At 36.8% G+C, this 21898-nt stretch overlaps 3 protein-coding genes across 3 annotated transcripts; 2 read left to right on the top strand and 1 right to left on the bottom strand.

The window, feature by feature from the left end:
- The first annotated feature begins 4259 nt into the window (after window positions 1-4259).
- Window positions 4260-7121, top strand: LOC114759480 (uncharacterized). Its single transcript, XM_028948658.1, has 3 exons — window positions 4260-4860; window positions 4966-5828; window positions 5988-7121. Exons 1-3 carry the CDS (start codon window positions 4260-4262, stop codon window positions 7119-7121), a joined length of 2598 nt encoding a protein of 865 aa, XP_028804491.1.
- Window positions 7122-7536: 415 nt separating this feature from the next.
- Window positions 7537-8622, top strand: LOC114759496 (uncharacterized). Its single transcript, XM_028948674.1, has one exon. It carries the CDS (start codon window positions 7617-7619, stop codon window positions 8310-8312), a length of 696 nt encoding a protein of 231 aa, XP_028804507.1. The 5' UTR covers window positions 7537-7616; the 3' UTR covers window positions 8313-8622.
- Window positions 8623-9513: 891 nt separating this feature from the next.
- Window positions 9514-15070, bottom strand: LOC114759469 (uncharacterized). The gene is made up of 5 exons (XM_028948646.1): window positions 14288-15070; window positions 14058-14125; window positions 12111-13934; window positions 10527-10638; window positions 9514-10401 (listed from the first exon to the last, which is right to left on the bottom strand). Exons 1-5 carry the CDS (start codon window positions 14445-14447, stop codon window positions 9647-9649), a joined length of 2919 nt encoding a protein of 972 aa, XP_028804479.1. The 5' UTR covers window positions 14448-15070; the 3' UTR covers window positions 9514-9646.
- Window positions 15071-21898: the final 6828 nt, after the last annotated feature.

Genomic DNA, 21898 nt, shown 5'->3' with positions numbered 1-21898 from the left:
TATTCATGAACAACATATTTAACCATCACATTACAAGAGTTATAACAATAAAAAACTATCACATTCATTCATTTTCAGCAGAAACAGAGCATTAATTAGCAAAAAACAAAGCGTCATTTTATAACCCACAGAATGAGAAGTAAAAAACAGGGAGGTTAGGAGTGACAATGGGAAGCAATAAGTGTGAGGTAGAGACGGAGTCATAGAAGCGAGGAGCAGAGCAGAATATCACAATCAAAGAGGTGAGAGGTAATAGGGAGAGAGGCGAGATGCGACGGAGCTATGCGAATGCAAAAGAAACCCCCACATTTTCCTCTAATGTTTTCTTTCAAATGAATAAGGGTAATTTTGTGATTGCACAATTGAAATCCTTCACAATTAAATCCCTTGGGACTTCAGATTTATTTTAGCATTTTCAGGGACTTTACAGTGATAAAATCTCTTGCTTGAGACTCTACAGTAATTTTTCCAAAATTTTATAACTCACATTACAGAGAGAGATTGGTCGAAAATCTTTTAGTTGTTTTGGCTAGTTTGATTTGGGTATGATTATCAGCTTTGTTAAAAAGAAATATATATTTTTACTTGGCTATTGAGAAAAATTACATAACCTTAAAATGAAATAGATTTGTTATATTTTTGTTTTCTTGAGTGATGAATTGTTGGTGAATGATGAACTCTGAAATTAACACATTTTTTTTAAAAGATTGCAAAAGTTCAAATTCTTTTACATGGAAAAAGATCATCGGATACTGATACCAGACAAGTAAGAAAATGTGTATATTAAATTTTTGCTTATGTGTGGATAATTTTTAAAAATTTTAAAATTTTTATAATAAAACCTCTTAAAGTTTTATAGTCGTGTAAATGACTTTTTTTGCTGTTAATTTATTCCTTATTTCACTAAAATAATATAACATAAGTAGGATCAATAGATATTTGTCTTAATAGAAGGGGTTAATTTGTGAGGTCTTTAGGAGTTACCAAATGTATTTGAAGTGATTATTTTTGGAAAAAAAATGTTTTTGATCTTTGTTAATAAGGTTTGTCGCTTGGGACCATATGTAATTTTTCCTTAAAATAATGGCATAATCTAATTAAAAATCCTTGTACTTTTCTGATTAAGGATTATAATCATATAATAATTATTGTATTTATCATGTGCTTTCCCTCACCTTGTCCTTGATGCCAAGCCAAATACGTCTTTAGTACAAGTGTATAACGGTTCAACTTGGTGTAAATCTTTTTGAAGGCCAAAAAAAACTTGGTGTAAATCTTTTTAGAGCAACATCTTATTTTTATTATTTGGGATATGACAATGTAAAAGCAATTCCCTCAATAGTTTTTTTTTCCCACATGGCTATACTATTTATGAATCGTAGGATTTTTCCGGTTGTATAAAAAACAAATTATGAATTTTGGGATTCATTTGTATAGCTCCATAGATAATTAAATATTCACATAATTGTTTGTTTTTGCCAGAACACATAATTATACTTAACAATAGTAAAAGTTGAGATTTATTATAATTTATAAATCTTATATTTGGCATTAATAATTGATAATTGATTATGATAATATATTAATAATTGTGTGTTTTTTTGGCCAGAAAATAGTTTATATTAATAGTTATATTAATTGACATTGGTATTATAAAGAGTAAGAGAGAAGGACTGTTAGAGAGAGAACCTCCCTCTTGGGAAGTGTGCGATCCTTCCTGTTGCCCACTGCAACAGGTCCCTTCTGAACTTTCCTCCTCCGCTGCCGCCGCAGCGGGGGCTATCGTGTGACATTACAGCCCCCTCTCCGGAGCGGGGCTGACGCGACCTCCACTCATAAGGCAAAATCATTGACTCCCTCACCATGGAGCAGACGGTGAACGTAGCACTCATGGCTAAAGGAGAACGCACGCCACGGTCAGAGGACCAACGGAACTCAAAGAAAGTTAGGCGTAAGGAGAACGCAGCACCGGAAGAAGAAATGGACACGGACGAAGCCATTGCTCCCTCTGTGCAGAAGCAGCTTTTTGTGGAAGAACCTGCTGAGGAACCGATGACAGAGCAAGGAGAGGACAAGAACGAGGACTCGAAGGGCCACAAGCCGACGTTCAAGGATACCCTAGTTAATGGGGGAACAGGGACTGAGTACATACAACAACCAAAAAAGTTCGATCTTACTCTGGAAGACCAGGACGTGCAGATAGATACTTCAGGACTAATCCCATCCATCACCTTCTCGCAGAGAGTGAAAGACATTATGGCAGGGTGCATGAGACTAGCAGTGGTAGTCAAACTGCTTGGGCGTTTTGTTAGGCAGGATGTGCTGTATGGTAAGCTTATCAAGCTTTGGAGGCCAACTGGGGGCATTAAGCTCACGGAACTTGATGGAGGTTGCTATATGGTCAAGTTTGAGAATGACTTCGATTACCACAACGCTATGCTGGGGGAACCGTGGGTTGTTCTCGGGCATTATCTCACGGTGCACCCATGGGAATCCTCTTTCTCGCCGCTCAACCTGGAGATAAAACAAGTTTTTGGATGGGTACGTCTTCCTGGACTACCCTATCACTACTACCATAAGAGTGTCCTAAGAGCCATCGGAGAAGTTATTGGACAGGTCATCAAGATTGATTACAACACTGAAGACGTTGACAAAGCGAGATTCGCTAGACTCGCGGTCAAACTCGATCTTACCAAGCCTCTTATATCAAAGATAAATCTTGATGGTATTACCCAGTACGTGGAATATGAAGGTTTCCCCACTATTTGCTACTGCTGCGGAAGATACGGTCATCTGGAGACAAGCTGCTCGATCAAACTACAGAACCAAACGCCGATTGCTCCTACTCACGGCGAACCAGGCCATGCACCTGAACAGATTCCCCCACCCTCAGCAACCGCTCCCCTAGAGCGCGTGAGCCCAGCGCGTGAACAGCAACTTTTTGGGGACTGGATGAAAGTCCCCTCTCGATCTTGGAGGAGTAGCAGAGGACATCGAAAAGAGGCGGCAGACTTACAGCAGACAACAGGGAACAGATTTGGCCTACTATCTACCTCGGATACAGCAGATAATCCTGAAGAAGGCAATATAAGTACGGGTGCTAGCAAAGGTACAACACCAGAGATAACTCGCAATGAACCAAAAGAGAAAAAAAAGAGTGTTCCCATCAAGTCAAGACCCCCAAAGAACCCTAAAGCTGCCCACCAAGTTCCCGCCAAGTCACCATCAGTCCACCCTAAAGGTGATTCACTGTTCGAGACCAACGCATATAAGGAAACAAGACTACCTACAGCACTCGATCCCTCTAAAAATACAGTTATCTCCCTTGGAGAGCCTAACCAATCATTTGGGCCCGAAAGTGGCCCAACCCAGACGAACCATGGTCTTGATACGGACCATCCAACCCACTTGATTGGCCTGGGCAAGGAGAACCTTCGACCCAAGCCACCTGACAAGAGTCCCTCCAAAATGGGGTTCAAAGTAAATCCAAGTGTAAGGGTCCATAATTTAAAATCAGTTTACAAGGATGCAAGGGGAGCACCCTCAGAGGAACTCACAAATGCCTTAGCGGAGGCTCTGGATGCACACATCGGATCCGATGATGAAGCACATTTTGCCGAAGCTATTGAAACTGGATTTGAAGAAGATAAGGTACCAGATTGCTCCGATATGGAGCACTAGTTTTTTGTCTCATGAATTTATCGTTTTTTGTGTGGAACTGTCAGGGGGCAGCAGCCCCCAAGTTTTTGGCTGTTTTGAAATCACTCTTACAGGGATACAGGCCTGACGTTGTGGCCCTTTTGGAACCAAGAATCTCTGGAACTAAAGCAGACCAGGTCGTTCGGAGCATAGGCTATCCTAATTCTCACAGAATCGAAGCGCAAGGTTTCTCAGGGGGAATCTGGCTTCTTTGGAAGGACACTGTCATAGTTCAGGTTTTGAGCAATCATAAGCAATTTATCCACTCCAGAATTCATGAAGTCAACAGTTCTGGAAGTTATCTCTTTTCAGCTATCTATGGTAGCCCCAACCCAACTGTGAGAGAAAGGCTCTGGCGAGACCTACCCCAACCTATTGAAAAGAATGTGCCGTGGCTAATTGCTGGTGATTTCAATGCCACTCTGTGTAGCGACGAGCGTAGAGGAGGAAGTCGGAGGAGGCAGGCTGGTTGTAACTCCTTCCAACATTTCATCCGATCTAGGGGGCTTGTAGATTTGGGCTACGTTGGCCCAAAATATACCTGGTAGAGAGGGGCTTTGATGGTCCGCCTAGATAGAGCACTATGCAATAACCATTGGATTACTTCTAAACCCAACACACTAGTGATGCACCTTCCACGGATACAGAGCGATCACAGGCCTATCCTTATAAAGGCGAATGGTGAAAAACAAATTGGGCCAGCCCCCTTTCGTTTCCTTGCTTCCTGGACATTGCATTCAGACTTCAGCAGACTGGTGGAACGGAACTGGAATAACGAGCTAGTGCTTGCAGACAATATTGAAAATTTTAGAAAAAAGGCTCAGAATTGGAACATGGAAGTTTTTGGGATGATTGGCAAGCAAAAACGGACTTTACAGCGTCGCCTGGCAGGTGTCCAGAAGGCCCTCGAAAGTAACCCCCTATCATCCCACCTTCTCGACCTTGAATTCTCCCTGGTGACGGAATATGAAAATATATGCTTACGGGAGGAGCTCCTCTGGGTGCAAAAATCAAGAAGTCAATGGATACAGAATGGAGACCGGAATACCCATTACTACCATATGAAAGCGGTTATCCGTCGAAGGGGAAAAAAGATCGCCATGTTGAAAACAGGAGAAGGGACCTGGGAAGCAGATCAGGAAACACTCCGCTCCCTCGCAAGTCAATACTTCAAAAACTTGTATGCTTTGGAGCAACCCTAAGGAACGGCCTTCAATTACGCAGGACTTTTTCCCCATTTCATGAACTCATCTATTCCCATCCTAGACTCGCCGGTTACAAAGGAGGAAACCAAAAAAGCCCTTTTCGATATGCATCCCCTTAAATCACCTGGAGTGGATGGCCTCCACGCAATGTTCTTCCAAACTCAATGGAACATTGTTGGAGACTCAGTTTTCAAGGAAATTAAAACTATCTTTGAAGGGGGCGACATCGACCACAGATTTAATCAAACACTGATTGCACTCATTCCGAAGGTGGAGTATCCTCAATCAATTAAGGAATTCAGGCCTATCAGTTTATGCACTACTGTGTACAAGATTGTTACGAAGATATTGGCTACTAGACTTAAGCACATCATGCCGGTCCTCACACTCCCCTACCAATCCAGTTTCATCCATGGAAGAAGCATCACAGACAATATAATAATTGCTCAGGAAGTTGTACATTCCATGAGAACGAAGACGGGTAAGGTTGGCTGGATGGCCATCAAGGTTGACCTAGAAAAAGCCTTTGACCGGCTGCGCTGGGACTTCATTCTAGATACACTCCAGGATGCAAGGCTGCCCAGCTCGATGATAACATTAATAATGAAATGCATATCCTCCTCCTCTATGCAAGTGCTATGGAATGGGAGACCTTCTGAGCCCTTCTCCCCCCAACGAGGCATTAGACAAGGGGACCCACTTTCCCCATATATATTCGTCCTCTGCATGGAAAGATTATCGCAGGCTATTGATTTGGAAGTGAATCATGGCAATTGGCAACCGATTCAGCTTGGGAAAGAAGGACCCCCGTTGTCCCATCTTTTTTTCGCTGATGACCTAATTCTTTTCTGCTCTACTAAACCCTCGCAGGTGAACCTTGTGCAAAGACTGCTCCAAGATTTCTGCGTTTCTTCAGGTCACAAAGTAAGTGCCTCGAAAACCAGAGTCTATTTCTCAAAAAATGTCAGCTTACAAGAAGCCCACTCCATTTGCAATAAACTGGGATACCAACGAACGGATAATCTAGGTAAGTACCTAGGTGTCCCGTTTCTGCATAAACGAATAACCAGTGACACCTATTAGTACATCATTGACAAGGTTCAACACAAGCTCTCGGGATGGAAAGCTAGCTCACTCTCCCTAGCTGGCAGAATAACCCTTGCTCAATCAGTCTTGTCATCAATCCCTCTCTACACTATGCAAACTACCCGACTCCCTGCTTCAATCTGTGATAAACTCCAATTGCTGACTAGGAAATTTATATGGGGGGATACAGCGAGCAGAAGAAGCACCCGACTCGTGAAGTGGGAAACCATGTGCCAACCAAAGATGTGTGGCGGGTGCGGTCTTAAGGACATCAAAAAGCAGAATGAAGCTTTCCTCATGAAGCTAGCTTACACTTTCATTAGCCAACAGGACCTGCTTTGGGTCAAAGTCATGAAGGCAAAATATAACTGGGCAACCGGGTTACACCACAAAATTAAGACTCGGAACGTCTCTCATCTATGGAGATGCCTTAATGCAACCTGGGGTGACCTCTCTCTGGGCGTCAAATGGAGCCTTGGTAATGGCAAACTTATTAGATTCTGGTCCGATCACTGGGTAGGCGATTTGGGACCTTTAAAACTTCTAGCTTTCAGCCCCATATCTGCGGAGGACTTGGATAAAGCCATTGTTGACTACATCGATAATTCCGGAAATTGGAGGAGCACCGAGTTCTCCAACAAGCTTCCTTCAAACATAGTCACTCAGGTGCTTAATTCTAAACCCCCTTCAGACGACGCTGAACCTGATAAATGTCACTGGAACCTCACAAACAGAAAGGAATTCACTGTAAGCTCAGCCTATAGACTCCTTAAAGAAGAAGACTGGTCTGAAGAAAGCAACACATGGGAGTCTGTCTGGAAGTGGCCTGGTCCACAGAGGATAAGGACTTTTCTCTGGCTTGCTCTCAATGATAAGCTCCTCACTAACTGCGAAAGAGTGCGGAGGCATATGGCTTCAAGTAACTCTTGTGAAATATGTGATAACGGACCTGAAGATCTGAATCATGTCCTTAGACTTTGCAACGTCGCCCAATCCTGCTGGAAGATGCTCATTCCACGTTCGGAACTACATCGCTTTAGTACCCAACCACTAAAAGATTGGTTCATAACGAACCTCAGGAAAGACGAGCGCAAACCTTCCTGGAACATTTTGTTTGCAATCTTATGCTGAAAATTTTGGAAGGCAAGGAATATTGTGGTCCTTGCAAATGGAAGTGTCCGATGTCATAGCATTCTTAATGAAGCTATTGCGTTAACTCAGCATATAAGCCATGCTAACGAGTCTCTTAGATGTTTAAGTTAGGCATTTTGTTTGGCTCTTTTTGCCTCCTATTGTAATCTTTGTTTCTTGTACCTTTTTTCCTGAGTAATAAATTTCTCCTTTCCACTCAAAAAAAAAAAAATTGACATTGGTGCTAGTAAACCCAATAAAATAATTAAACAGTTAATAAAGACTCCTTAGATTCTAACAATGGGACCCACCTCCAATTGGAACGTTGCAACGTAAACCTTGGGAAAAGCCCCTTTCTCTCCCTCGTTGAATTGACGATTCATTAGACCGTTGCAAAATCTTCACACCTTCCTGCTACTTCTGAGCAAATCACAAAAAGTACCAGACCTGTTAAATCTCTCTGCCACATACAAAAAAGCTTCAAATCCATCAAGAATGGCAGAGATTAACGTCTCTCTGCAACGGCAACAATCCCACGAATCAAACCCCTCTCTTCGAGCTCTCTTCCACGCCCTCGACCCCATTTCTCTGATCCTCAATCAGAATTCGAACTCCGATTGCCCTGTTCCTCTCAAACTCACCTCCGCCGATAGCTTCATCATGGAGCGAGGTCCCAGATACGAAGCCTACGCCGAACTGAGGGAAGCGAAACTGCGAAGGAAGTATGCGAGAGCCTTCGAAGAAGATGAGGAACCGAAACGAGCAACCCCACCGAGAAAACAGGTCAAATTCCAGACTAACTTGGCTTCTGGACGAAAAGGGTCCTCTGTTCTTGCTCAATCGGTGCCGGATTTCTCTGCGGCGTTGCGGAAAGAGAACCGGAAGCCGACGAACACGCTTCCCTCGTTGCCGGAGATGACGCCGCCGGCCAAGAGCTTCTCTAAGGCGAATAATGGGGTTTTGTCAAATTCGAGAGGGAGCAAGTCGGCGAGCGCAGGGGAGAAGAAAGGTGGTAATGGAAGGGTTCTGATGGCCAGAAAGAGCTATGCGAACATCGATGAACTGAAGAGTTTGTCTTCGTACGCTGCGAACGCCATTAACGGCGAAGCCAGAGGAGGAAGGAGCAATGGTTATGGCGGTGGCAGAGTGGTGGGAAACGGGAAGAATGTTTTTGGTTACAGACAATATTGATTATGGTTTGTTGAATTTGGATTTGGTCCTTGTTGGGATGATGAATGGGTTGCTGCTGATGAGAGCTCTGGTCACTGATGAATGGCGATAGTTATTTGATCTGCTTTATGGTGTTTTAGATTCTTTCAAAATCTTCAATTTTTTCACTTTGCTTGGGGAATTTACAGTGGTCTGTATCCGTACAGCTATAATTTGTACACCTATGGATTGAGCATTTATATTCATAACATCTGTTATTATATAGGAGATATTTGTTTTGTGCATGCCAATGTACCAGATGTTCTGGCAATCCAAGCTGATGATGAAGTGATCTCTGTGTGTGCGTGTGTGTGTGTGTGTTTCACTGTATTAATAAGTGTGTTTTTTGAGAATTAAACGTTGGTGAGTTATCAAAATTCTTTTAATACCAGATTTATTATAATTAAATGATTTTTTTAACTTTTTTAATCTCCTTAAATTAATAAACTGAGTCTTATATTAAGTACATGAGATAGTAATTTGTTTCCTAGACATTATTTATTTGTATTTATGTGGCATTACTAACAAATAAATTGTGAAGGCAAGAGAGAATGGTAAATCTAATATATTCCTCCTGTTAATAAAGACCGGCATACTACTTTTTGTCATGTAGAAAGGGACTCGATCCCTTTAGCAGACTCTTTAGCGAATCATGCTCATAGGATAAATGGCAATTTTTACCTTTTTGATTGCCCTCCACCCGACGTTTCTGAGATGGATGGGAAGCAGAATAGGACTTGATTGTTTCTGCGTTGTACTTTTGTAATTTTTTACCTGTTGTCCTCTTTTCATTCAATATATATATATATATATATATATATATATATATACCTCCTGTTCCTCGATATAAGTTCTTTTTCACTTATTGGAGAGTTTACATAAAGAGTCAGACAGTTCTGTAATTAATACTTCCTCTGGTGCCTTCTAATAAGGATTAGGTAGTCCTCCTAAAAATGCTTTATAAATGGTAGGAGGAAGTTTTGAATATCTACAAAATCTTACTAATATGTAAGGACTTACTTTATCTTCATCTTATGATGGCATTAACCCCATAAATTACATTACAATTAGAATCGTCTCCAAAAGCCAAATTGGTTTGCCAATTCTTCAGCATTACAACACAAAAGTGAAGCAAAGGATAAGAATCGATTATTGAAAGATAATGCTGATATGAATGAAAATATGCTTAGGACAACAATCAAAAGACTATATATGGGGCCATTTTAGGTAAGATCACAGTCAATAACCTTGGTCAACGTGGCCCAATTACAAATACCATCTTTCCATTTATACAAGGACAAAAACCAGAGAGGATTTCAGCAGGAACATCTGGGTAAAGATTCAAATAACATCCCTCCACAATCTACAAGGTCTTTAACAATTTCATCAACTAAAATTTGAAGTATCTCCCCATCGATTTCAACACCAGCCTCGAATGCTTCGACATCAAAATCAGTCCATTTCCCTCTGGAGTGGCTCATCTCCCATTCTATTATTTCATCTGGTATCATCACAGCCATGCATGCCCACTTCTTGACCACCCTCTTGACCTCTTGAACCAACATGCCAGCATTCATGGATAAAGGCAGCTTGGTCCATGTCCTGAATCCACAATTACAATATGTGCAACAATTTGATTCTAGATACTCTACAACACTGTCAAAGAGAAATCCCTTGAATTGGCTTCTCTCTTTGGAATCCCGGCAACCCACAGAGCCGTTAAAATCAATCCACAGGGCATCATCGTCAGCCATGGTGTCCAGTTCATCAAGGAGAAAGCGAGAAACAAAAAGATGTGGCATACTGTCTTCACTGTGTGTAGTGGTGGTACTTCCGAACAACAACTCAGCATCCAGAATAACATCTTTCACATGGTCAGGCTTGCCTCTCCTCATTGTTATCCCAAATGAGCTAAGACTTTGTAATATCATAGAAATTTGATTAACAATCACATGCAATAACTCACTACCTATCTTCCCCTTGTCCAATGGTGCTACAGAATCTACAAGCTGAGAATCATATTCCAACTGATCATATGAGTAGTTCATAGACTCTGTGTGAAGATCGTGCCCTGGAATAAGATAAAGGATAAGATCCATCAACAGAGGAATTACACTGATGACCGAGAAAAAATGAGGTTAAGCAGATGAAAATTAGAAATTCAAATCTAAGGAACAAAAATAAAAATTTATATACCTGAGCTTTCATCCAGACTACTGGAAGAAAATGAAGCTTCCAGAACAGATCCAGGGCAAAGATGATTAACATTGCACGAGGCTCCCACTAAACTTCCCCCTTGTGCTCCACCCTGATCAGAGTAGAAACAGAAGATGGTGTCAAGCATAGTTGCTGACTGATGCGGCTATAAATCTTTTAGGAAGGAAAGAAAACAATGAAAAAGGGAAAAATTTCTCAAAATTCAAGCCAATTCAGTACTCATTAATCAAGGATAGCAATGCTGGGCTCATTCAAATAATTTGACAAGTAAACTAGCCCAATCATCAACTTCATTAAGTTCTAATACATCATAAATATGGCCTCATCATACAAAAATATGAGAAGTGTCACTCAATTTAGCGATTAAACGCAATAAAGAGATCCTATTGCTGAGCTGTGGTTGAAGAAGATGGCATTATTTACACAAGGAAAGAAATTCATCAGAAAATGCGTTATTTGAAAATCAATCGAGAAGTGAACAAACACGGGCAGTGAAACTGGTACTGAAAAAAAAAAATCCATTTAATATTTAAAAGCTCTTCAATTCTTCTTCAGCTATACATTCCAAAGCAACCAATCAAATAGCACAGGCGATGTTAGGAAGAACAGAGTAACATTTGTGTTCAATTCACTAATCAAGTCAGACCAGTAACTCTCCCTAATATTGCCACGTAACAGGTGATGTTACCAGGAAGATTATTCAGAAAGCTACAGATTAAATTTGGCTATTCCGTGTGTTAATGACTGATAAGAGATTACATCAGACAAGACAAAAATAACTCATATATTCAACCTGACATATACATGAAGATAAGGCATTTGATTTCCTAACATCAAAAGCATACCATATGAAATCAATAGATATATGATTATACATCCTTACTGCAGTCTTTAATGGCAAGGTATCATTGATATGTATGCATTATTTCATGGATCAAATTATGCTCAACATCCTTGCAATCACCAACTGAAGACACTATCAATAATATCTTCCAGTTGATAAAGCTGATAGCATCAATTAGTACTGGATTTGTACCCTCACTTTCCAGGTTAGGTTCTTATATGATTCAGCTATGTTGTTCAACAAGAGAGAACAGCATATATGATTTACTTGTGCACACACCAAGCACTAGCTGATGCCATTTAAATACTCATGACCATCGATTTCATCAAAGGCAAAGCCACCCATGTATTCATAATTCTCTCCAAATATTTATAGTGAGCTGCGAAAATTTTCCCACAGCATTTGACGTGTACTATAATGAAGGCACATTAGAGATGATTTATGAACACAGTTGACTTTATATCTTGATATACATATGCACACATTTTATCAAGACTTATACAAGCATACCACTATTAACACTCCTCATTGATGCTTATAGTTTATCATGTTCAAATAAGTTGCAGACTTTATGTGATAAGGTTGACATATTAATATAGGAGCATTGTGTAAATTTTTTTTTTTAAATAAAATGTGCGCAAAATGAAAATGAGGCAACTGGATAAAAGCTAAACAAGCCCATAACAACCACAGCATAGCAACAGAAAGAGAAGACATACATGGAAACCCTTGTTGACATTGACGATATGACCATAATGACAGGTCAGCTGCTCTGCACTTAGAGCAGATATCAGCTCCTGAAGAATCATGGCAGGTGATTTTTTCGGTGGACCACCAATAGGCAACCTCTCATCTTCTTGAGTAGTCAATTCCCTCAATTTCTGTTCCAGAAAAGCAGCTAAAACATCTCCCGTCAACTGTAAAGCTTGCTGGGAATATGTACTTATCTCATTCTTGCTGCATGTCTCATCCTTTTTGGTGGTCATTCCAGTCTTGTGCTTCAATGGGGAATTAAATGCAAATGAAACTACGTCATTGACCTTGTCAGGAGACTTGTATGATTTTCCCTGACTTCCTTGTTTCAATTTAACATTAATACTGTCAAAGGAAGAAGCACTGATGTCCCTCCCTTTTCCACCCAGTGCATCACATCGAGCATTTCTCTGTTTCATGACAGCTGAATTGACAGAAGCTGTACTTTCAACTAGTGCAATACTCGGAATCCTTCTTTTTCGTTCCATTGTCCTCACACGAGGCAAGGAATCAACCTGCCTATTACAAGGTTTCCTTTCTAGGTCAAACTTTGAAGTTTCGATTTTATTAGGAGACCTCAATCTGCTTCGGCCACTGAGGCTTCTGTTCAAAGCAACAAAGTCTTTAGTCCTACTTACTTTAGATCCAGGTGAAGTTCTTTCACTGCTTATAATCTGTTCTTGTGTTTGAGATTTATGCCTGAAGGAAACAGAAGATGCATCATGCTCTAGGGTGCTGCATGGTTGGGGTAATGAATTCCATGGTACAGGAACTTCATGGGGCGGAGGCATTTTTCTGGTAGAAAGTTCATGACCAGACTGTGCATTACTGTCACTATCCTGTTCATGAGGGGTCATAAGTGATCTGACCTTCCTCTGTGCATTACTTCTTCCATCTTCTACAATATTTGATGCGATATGTCGTTGAGGTCTTAGAAGAACCACATCACTGTCGTGTTCATGAGGGGTCATGAGTGATCTAACGTTCCTCTGTTCTGCTGCCAAACAAGAGGTAGTAATCACTTCTGAATAGGTAGCTAAAGGAACAGTCGGATGCTCCTCAGCATCGAGATTGCGGTCAACTACATCAAGCACATTACCACAGTTCTTGCAAGAGGCCTTTCCCCCTGATCCCATCAAAGGCTTGGATGCATTTGCATCATACCTAGATTGGCTCTGTACATTTGCTGACTTAGACATTACTCTATCTGCCGCCACGTCAATCTTAGGAGCATATGTGGAACTTGGATATGTAAGAGAGCATTTTGCTCTGCTTGTAGCTTGCAGCCCAGGTTCCAAAATCTTAGTTGCTGCTCCTATTAACCTCGAGCTTCGAGACGTATTCTTTCCCGAATTAATTTTAGGACCCTTCAAGTGAGAAGCAAGCTTTGGGTGGTGGTGATAACTATTATTATGCTTTCTTGCTCGCGAGAAAACACTCTTAATTTGCAGGGCTTCGGCTCCAAACTTAGCCATTGCCTTTCTCTCATATGTCCCCGTTTTCTGAAGCTTTTGAGGTCTTGAATCATGTCTCGCAATTCTCATTTCCAAATTACCAACTTGTCTGTCTGACTCGCAATGATTACCCCGAGATTCATCCTTCACATTACCACAAGAACCAGAACAGGAAGCTTTCTCAGACTTGTCTCGCTGAGCAGTTGGAATAGATTCTAGACCCATCAGCCTAGCCACCAGACCAGGGACTCGCATATCATGCTTTGGTTCTAAATCTAAGCTCCGATTTCCACTTTTTTTGGCACTTGGGAAGCCTCCTCTATTTTCATTGGCAATCTATAATCCGAAAATAACCAATCACAATGTGTTCAGCACTAGAGAAAACAAAACAAAAGGCAACACAAAGACCAAGAAAAATCAAACACGAAATTTCGCATTTACCATTCTTTCAGCACTTACCAAGTGGAGCTTGGAATTTGGCATTTTTTCGTCTCCTTTAAACTTCTTAGAAGCTTGTTTTGCCCGAGCTGATAATTCAAAACCAAAGATCAAACAATTTATCAGCACTTTCGAGAAAATAAGAAGTACATACCCAGTAAAACCAGCAAGAGACCAAAAAAACGCGAGAGGATAAGAAGAAGATGATGGAATGAAGAAATGCAATTCACGCCAACTACGAAGAGACTAACCAGGAGGCAAAAGTTTCTTAGAGAAGAGCTTCTTCTTTGCGAGCTTTCCATTCCAATCAAATAGCTGAAAGAAAAGGCCAATGCAACCTCCGGGTCTTTGCTTCTTCTTTTTCTCAGTGATTGCCAAACAAGAAGAGGTCTTTCCGGAAGAATCATTCATTTCGGAAACACTTACTAGCACGAGAAGCAGTCACCTTCCTTGATAATAACTAGATTTGTTATAAAGCTCCAGAAATCTCACAATGCACAAACCAAAAGTCATCTAAACCAGAAAACTTCCTGCTCTACATTATCAAAAGAGATATACGAAAACCCATCTTTCGTTCTTCCCAAACCAACTCCAAAACTCAAACCTAACATTTTTTACCCCAAATTGCGCCCCATTTCCAAACCTCAGGACTCCAAACAACTAAATCACCAAGGGAAACTCCGTACAATAATGTCATGCACAAAAGACATGTAACACCCTGCAAAATCCCTGAGTCCCCCACGATAGCCTGTAGCAGAAAGCAACACTTGAGCGGGAAAGAACGGACCCACTCACTCACAAAGAACAGAACATAACAGACCCGTCACGCTTTCTTTCTATAGTTCCACAAGCAAAAGACAGATAGCGTTTTCGGTACAAAGCAACAAAGAAGCCCCCCTTGTGAGGAGTGGACGCCAAAATCAAAAGCATCGAAAGCTATGCCAAAAAATAACACTGGGATAATTGAGAATCATACAATTCGATGTAATTTTTTTCGAACCCCGAGACAGAGATTCAGCTCGAGACTCTGCCATTGCCAGCGGAACGAAGCTTTTTATGACTCTTCTCTGCTTGTGGCGCCATCTATTGGAGCCTAGCCGGAGTGAGATAGTGCGGGTGTCAGCGCGTGCAATGAAGCGCGTGTGTGAAGGATTAACGTATAGAGACAAAATGGACACCCACGCCCATCGAAGCATTGGTCAACTCAACAGCAGATAGATATGATTTAATTTAAGTATTAAATTCTTAGACTTTACTCAAACAAAGGCACCGTCATTTTTAAGTTTAAAACTGATTTTCCAGTTATATAGAAAAAACTACTTCCTCTTATCCTAATTATAAAAATTAGTTAACTAATTTAAAAATATTAAGAAAAGAAATTAAGTTAGTTAGTTATCATAAATATGTGTTTTTTCTAAAAATATTCTTACTAATCAAGGGTATTGCCTAGAATTATTATTGTTAGAAGGACTATCTTAAAAAAATACATAAAAATTAGAGACAAAATATATTAGAATCTTATATTTAAGATCAAAATAAAAATCAAATGAGATTCTATATTAAGGACATAAGGTAGTATTTCATTATTTGTCAATAAGGATTTATTAAAAAAAATATTATTTAATTAAAATAACTATAAAAGTAATAAAATATAAGCAAATTATGTTGGAAAAAAACCATATTATATTTTAAAATTTTAACTATAATTTGTCAATATTTTATAATAAACCCCTGATTACTCCTATTGAGTTAGAAAATTATTAGTTATAATATTTCTTCAAATTTAGCTACTGGATGTAATTTCCTTCGGCCAAGCCCAATCCTGTTTAAATAATTATTTAGTTTGAATGATGTCAGGCAAATTAAATAGTAGTATTAAATAATCATATAGCCTATAATTATTTAGATCATCATAATGATAAATGTCGTTATACTTAGATTTAGATTCTCATGCCTAAATATTCCTGAAAGTTACTAAGGTTTTTGTTGAGAGGATGCCCATTTAACCTGTAGTTACTATTTACTAATGTTGATATCTAAGGAATAACTAGTTTTTAACCTCATGCATTGCATGAAGTATATTCAAGCACATAGTCAGGACACGGAAATACTGCGAAAGAAACAAGAGTTAGCTTTCATTTAATATTCTCAAGTCTTTTTTTTAGAGATATTTAAGATGCAAAAAAATTTTCACGGTAACACCTCAAAATATATTTTCAGGTGTATTTAATATCTTAATATATTTTGTGATTTATCTAGCAGTCTAAAATACTTTTCTGAACATACCTAACGTCTTAATATTTTAAATCCAGAGTCACATCACAAAATGTTTTATAATACTTGACGCATTTGAAAAAATACTTAAAAACACCAAATAAATTATAAAATACTTTGAAGCCTAGATAAATGCACATGAAAACAATATTTAAAAATGCTAAGTGAAACAAAAGTAGAACACTTATTAGTTTAACTTTAAAGTGATTTTGAGTAAAAACTTTTTTTAAGTTGCCTTCAAAAATCATGTCAAGCATATTATTCTTTTATCCAATTAATTTTCTTTTATTCAAACTGATTTATGAGTCTTTTCACAATATTTATGTCAAATTTCATATATCTATTATATTATATCAGATTATTTAATCACCCATAATGATGAGTCGCATGGTGGCAAAAAAAAAAATCGCATGTCACATTTTTTTCATTTTGGTTTATAATTAAATAATAATATTTTAAAAATAGGATATACTACTTCCGGTCCTTAATATAAGACCTTGTTTGACTTTTATTTTGGTCTTAAATATAAGATCCCAATCTACTTAGTCTCTCACATTTATCTATTTTTTTTTCAAGATAGTCTTTTAATAATGGTAGTTTTAGATAACAAATTTAATTAGTAAGGATATTTTAGGAAAAACAACACTTATTCATTACAAATAACTAACTTAACTAAATTCCTTAATCTCTCCAAATTAATCAACTAGGTCTTATAATTAGGACCGGAGGTAGTATATTGTATCCCAAATGTTGTTGAAACCTGATTCGTCCAAACATGCACATATTGAGCAAGTCATTAATATTAAAAAAAAAAAAAAAAAGAATGCATGCATGAATGCGGTGGGGCGAATAGGATTTTATTATTATCATCTGCTGGGCTCAACGAGGGTTATGAAATTAAAGTAACCCAATGGAAATAAGACAAAAAAATAAAATAATAAAATATTGGAAACAGTTGAAAAATAGGTAAAGATCACGTGAATTAGAGGCACTTTGTAATTTAGCTGATGTTTGCTGCATATTTTAACATTTTACTTTATCTACAGTTTCCAAACTGCTACTAATATATTTTTTTTTGTTTATCGTGCCTCAATGCCCCAATAAATGTTTTGTTTGTCATCTTCCACAATTTTGGTCTTCGAATAGTAGAATGTAGTGATTTTTCAAAATAAATAAACATAATGCTCACATTAAATGAAATAAATTATTTGGTTTCTTAATCTCACTATTATTACAAAAATTAAAACGAATAGTTTTAGTTTTCTTATTCAAAAATAATAAAGAAAATAGAATGTATTGAATAATAATAATAACATTAACATAATAACCTAATAAGTATTGTAAAAAAATTATTTCCCATGTTTTCCTATGCAATTCCCTTTGCCTCATTGTTGTTAACTTGTTATAATAAGCACAACATTAATTTTTCAAATTAACTAATAATTGGGTCAAAATATGATTATATATTTTAAAATAAATAATCAGCATCAATAAGAATAAAAAAATAATTATAAAATAGCAAAAAAATTAATTTTGTTACCCTTGAAAGCTTCAAAAATCAAAATTTGTTGAGGAAAATTAAAGTAGAATAAAAATTATAAAAATGTATATGATACTTTTTTTCAAAGAGATTTCACTCACTCTTATTATTATTAGGATAACTTGGTTAAAAATTCACCTAATTTATTACCTACAAGAACCTAAATTACTGGATACAATTCTTATTTAACTATATGCAACATATTTTTAGTTATGTATAAATAAGTTTAATTTTGAATACTCTTAAACACATTTAAAGATAAATTGCACATAGCTAATAGAGAGTTACAGCAGCTAAAAATGAGTAGCATTAAGTTTCATTAGTTCAATAAAATGTCTAAAAAAGTATTTTTACTAAATTTCTTTTTAATTATTATTATCTGCCTCAAAAATTCAAATTCAATGGCTTGAAAACTAGTGCTTGGTTGTCATTTTTGCACTGTGGCTTGGACCGCTGGATGCAACCTAGCCAGATTAGGTGGGGCCTGGTCCCCACCCAAAAATAACAGCGTCCGGCGAGGTCTAGGGACCAAGGTGGTCCGACCACAGGCCAGCCTACTTCATCATTTTGCATCTCATCCATTATATTATAAGGTAAACTATTTATGTGCATTGTACCTTCAATAAAATTTCAAATAAGTTACAGTAATTATAATTTATGAAGATTATGACATTTTATTGATTTTATAAAGTATTTCTTTTTTTAAAAAGATAGCCAAATTGTATATTTAAATTATAGAGAGAGAGAAATACATAAAGCCCGTATGAAATTGTATCCATTAAAAATACATAAAGCTCGTATGAAATAACAGGACACATTAGACACCCATTTATTAAAAAGTTTGTAAGGTAGAAGATAAAAACCTTTAAAATACAGCTACTCTTCCGGTCCTAAATGTAAGACCCTTGTACTACTGAATATAAGGGTTTTACATTTAGAACAGGAAGAGTATTAAAACTACATATCCAAAATGATGACCAAATTAATGCCTTCGACATGCTGAAGGATAAAATTAATGGATACTAAGCTAATTCTAATACCTCCAACATCCCATTATTCCCCAAATATCTTACACATCTTTAAAAAAAAAATTGTTAAATTGTTAAATTTGTCAAAAAAAATTCATTTTTTATCTTTATTAATTAAAAGACCAATTCCTTCACATGGGATGAAATGGGAAGGACAAAACTTGGATCCATTTGCATAATCATTAGGCCCATTTATATTAAAACAATTGAGAAAAAAATCTCCTATTAAAATTTTATTAATAAAAAAAACTTAAATCAAAGTACGGGTATTTTATAGGTACAAAATTATCAGAGTACCAATACTTTCCCTATATGAAAATTTATCAAGCCCCTGTCATTAATAAAAATTTTAATAGGAGATTTTTTTTTTCCCAATTTTTTCTTATATTAACAAAACCAGCATTAGCAAGAACTGAGAAAAAAGGAGATGGGCAAAGAGAGATAGGGAGGTCACATCTCAGCTGAGCAGGTGAATCTGTAGTTATTAGAATGCAAGTTCCCTTTTTAGCTTGGTTGAGCCACTTCAAGAATAAAGTTGCATCATTTTTTCACTTTTAAGATTATTCTCCTTTCCTTTTCAGCTCATGTGCCTCTATTCTTCTTTTACTTGTTGGGGCCAAACCCTTTTGATTTATTACCTCAAATATCTCCTTCAAAAAGGGGAACTCATCCCCTTTTTATTATTACCTTCTTGACGCTCCTCAGATTCCTTTTCTTATTAGGTCACTTTATTTTATCACCTAAAGGTAATTCATTTTCATCCCTCAAGTGGCATTGAGAGAATAAGGACATGTCACGTGCTTGGTTTTCCCCCAGGGGGGAATTAATTTGTTTTTCTGCATAATATTTCTTCTTTTCAATTCATTAGTGTTATTTAATGATAATACTTTTTTTATTATGTAAAAGTGCAATTTTATCTTTGATATTATTTCTCAATCACTACCTGATTTTATTTTAGCGGTGTATTTTTTTAATTGAGAAGTTCGTTCTTTGTTTTGTTAGGTTATATTTATATTGTTCGGTTTGTGTGTTTGATAATGAGACCCAACTTTGTTTTATGTTATAAATTTCTACTTTTATAAAACAAATTATTCTTAAATGTTATATGGTGTGAATGTTGAGCCTTAAAGAGTCAATAAGAGCAAAAATTTGGAGTATAAAAAAATATGAAGATGTTGATATGAATACATACTACAAAAGAAGATAAGATTCATTATGAACATATATTAAGAATAATTAGCATGATTTCTCTTAAGAAATAATGGTAGAAAATTGTTTAAAATAGTATGTAAATTTACAAAGATCATTTGGAAAGATGGTAAAGATAGTAAATCCCACAATATAGACTCTTCTAAAAATAGTTAGATGAAAATTGAAGAGAACTCAAAAAATTCATTGAATAAGATTTTTTGATTAACAACTTATTTTAAAATTTAGTTATTAATAGAATAAAATGAGAACATATGGTTTGTGCAGCTAATCTTGTCTAGGTGAGATAAGCTTCGTTGTGACAGATGATTCTTCTGTGAAAGCATAATAATGCCTTGGTTGGGGCACAAAAAGAAAAGAAAATAATAGGAGGGAAAAAAACCTCTTTTTTTTTTTGGTCAAAAGGAAAAAAACCTCTATCTACCAAATTTGTTTTATAAGAAGCACTTGATAAATTTTTATATACAAAAAACACTGATATTTTACAAATTTTATCACAAGAATATTAGTATATATTTTGATTTAGATCTCCTCAGTGGTAAATTTTTTAATAAGGGGTCATTTTCCCAATTTCTTTTATTAAAAATTGAGATGGAATGGGGAAAAACGAAGAACCAAACATGCAGATTTTGATAGATACGATTGCCTCTGGGAGTTTCACCCAAATGGGTAAACATTGGGTGGGGCACCTTAAGAGAGGCAAAATCATGTTCCCCCAGTCATACGAAGCCACCACATGCTCTGCTCCCTCCACAAAGTGCAATTATCACAATTTTAAGGAAACTATCACTTGAGACCCTGGACAGAATATGACACCTCATGCCCACTTACAAGACTCTTAAATTAAACTATAAATATATGCTCCTCCGGTCTTTAATATAAGACACATTTAACTAATTTGATTAAATTAAGAAAGTTAAGTAAGTTAGTTAATTATAAGTTGGTTAATTATAAAAAATATGACACGTTTTTCTTAAAATATTATAATCATCTTTCTTAATACTCATCTTCCTCTTTTACTTGTTATGATTGAGGAAGTATATATATGGATAATTTAGAAAAAAAATAATAAATATGAGAAATAAATCTTATATTTAGGATCAAAACCAACTCAACAATTGGTTCCTATATTAAGAAGCAGATGAGTAACTTTATCTCTTATTCTATTTCTTAGATATATTTGGTATTCTGATCTTTTTAATAATACAATTTTAATTATATTTTTTTATTTTTGATGTGATCATATGTTTATGTATATGTTTAGTAACGGGTAAAATTACATCCAATAAAATAGACCATGAGTGAAAGAGCGCCGCTAATAAATGAGATGCTGAGTATACTTGAAAAATAATATCAGAGACAAAATTGTAGTTTTACTCAAAATTAAGATGTCATCTGAACAACAATCAAATTGGCGTAAACAGGAGGATTTGATTTTTTAACCACTATATGGGGAACAAATCTATTAAAAAAAAAAAAAAGGCCGCTCCTTTATTGTTTAAAAAAAAATACCATGTATTTTATCAATTTTTTTAATCTGCGAATTCAAAAAAGTCATTCAACCATCTATTTGTGTAAAACTTTTCTAATGTCTATTTTCTTTTTTACTGCATAATTGCTTGCAGAGATCTTATTTCTATTTTGTAACATTTTGTTTCAAAAACTGAAAACTCTGCAAATCATGAGAAAAATGTTTAGGGCCTTATCTCTATTTTTTTTTTCCATAATTGCTTGCAGAGATCTTATCTCTAATTTATCATCTCTATAGCCTTTGTTTAGGGCCAAAAAAAAAAATCTTTGCAAGAAGAGAG

The sequence above is a fragment of the Neltuma alba genome, unplaced genomic scaffold, assembly GCF_004799145.2.
Source record: "Neltuma alba isolate B1F8T4 unplaced genomic scaffold, ASM479914v2 tig00010855_pilon, whole genome shotgun sequence".
NCBI lineage: Eukaryota > Viridiplantae > Streptophyta > Magnoliopsida > Fabales > Fabaceae > Neltuma > Neltuma alba.
This window is presented reverse-complemented; position numbering and strand designations above follow the sequence as displayed.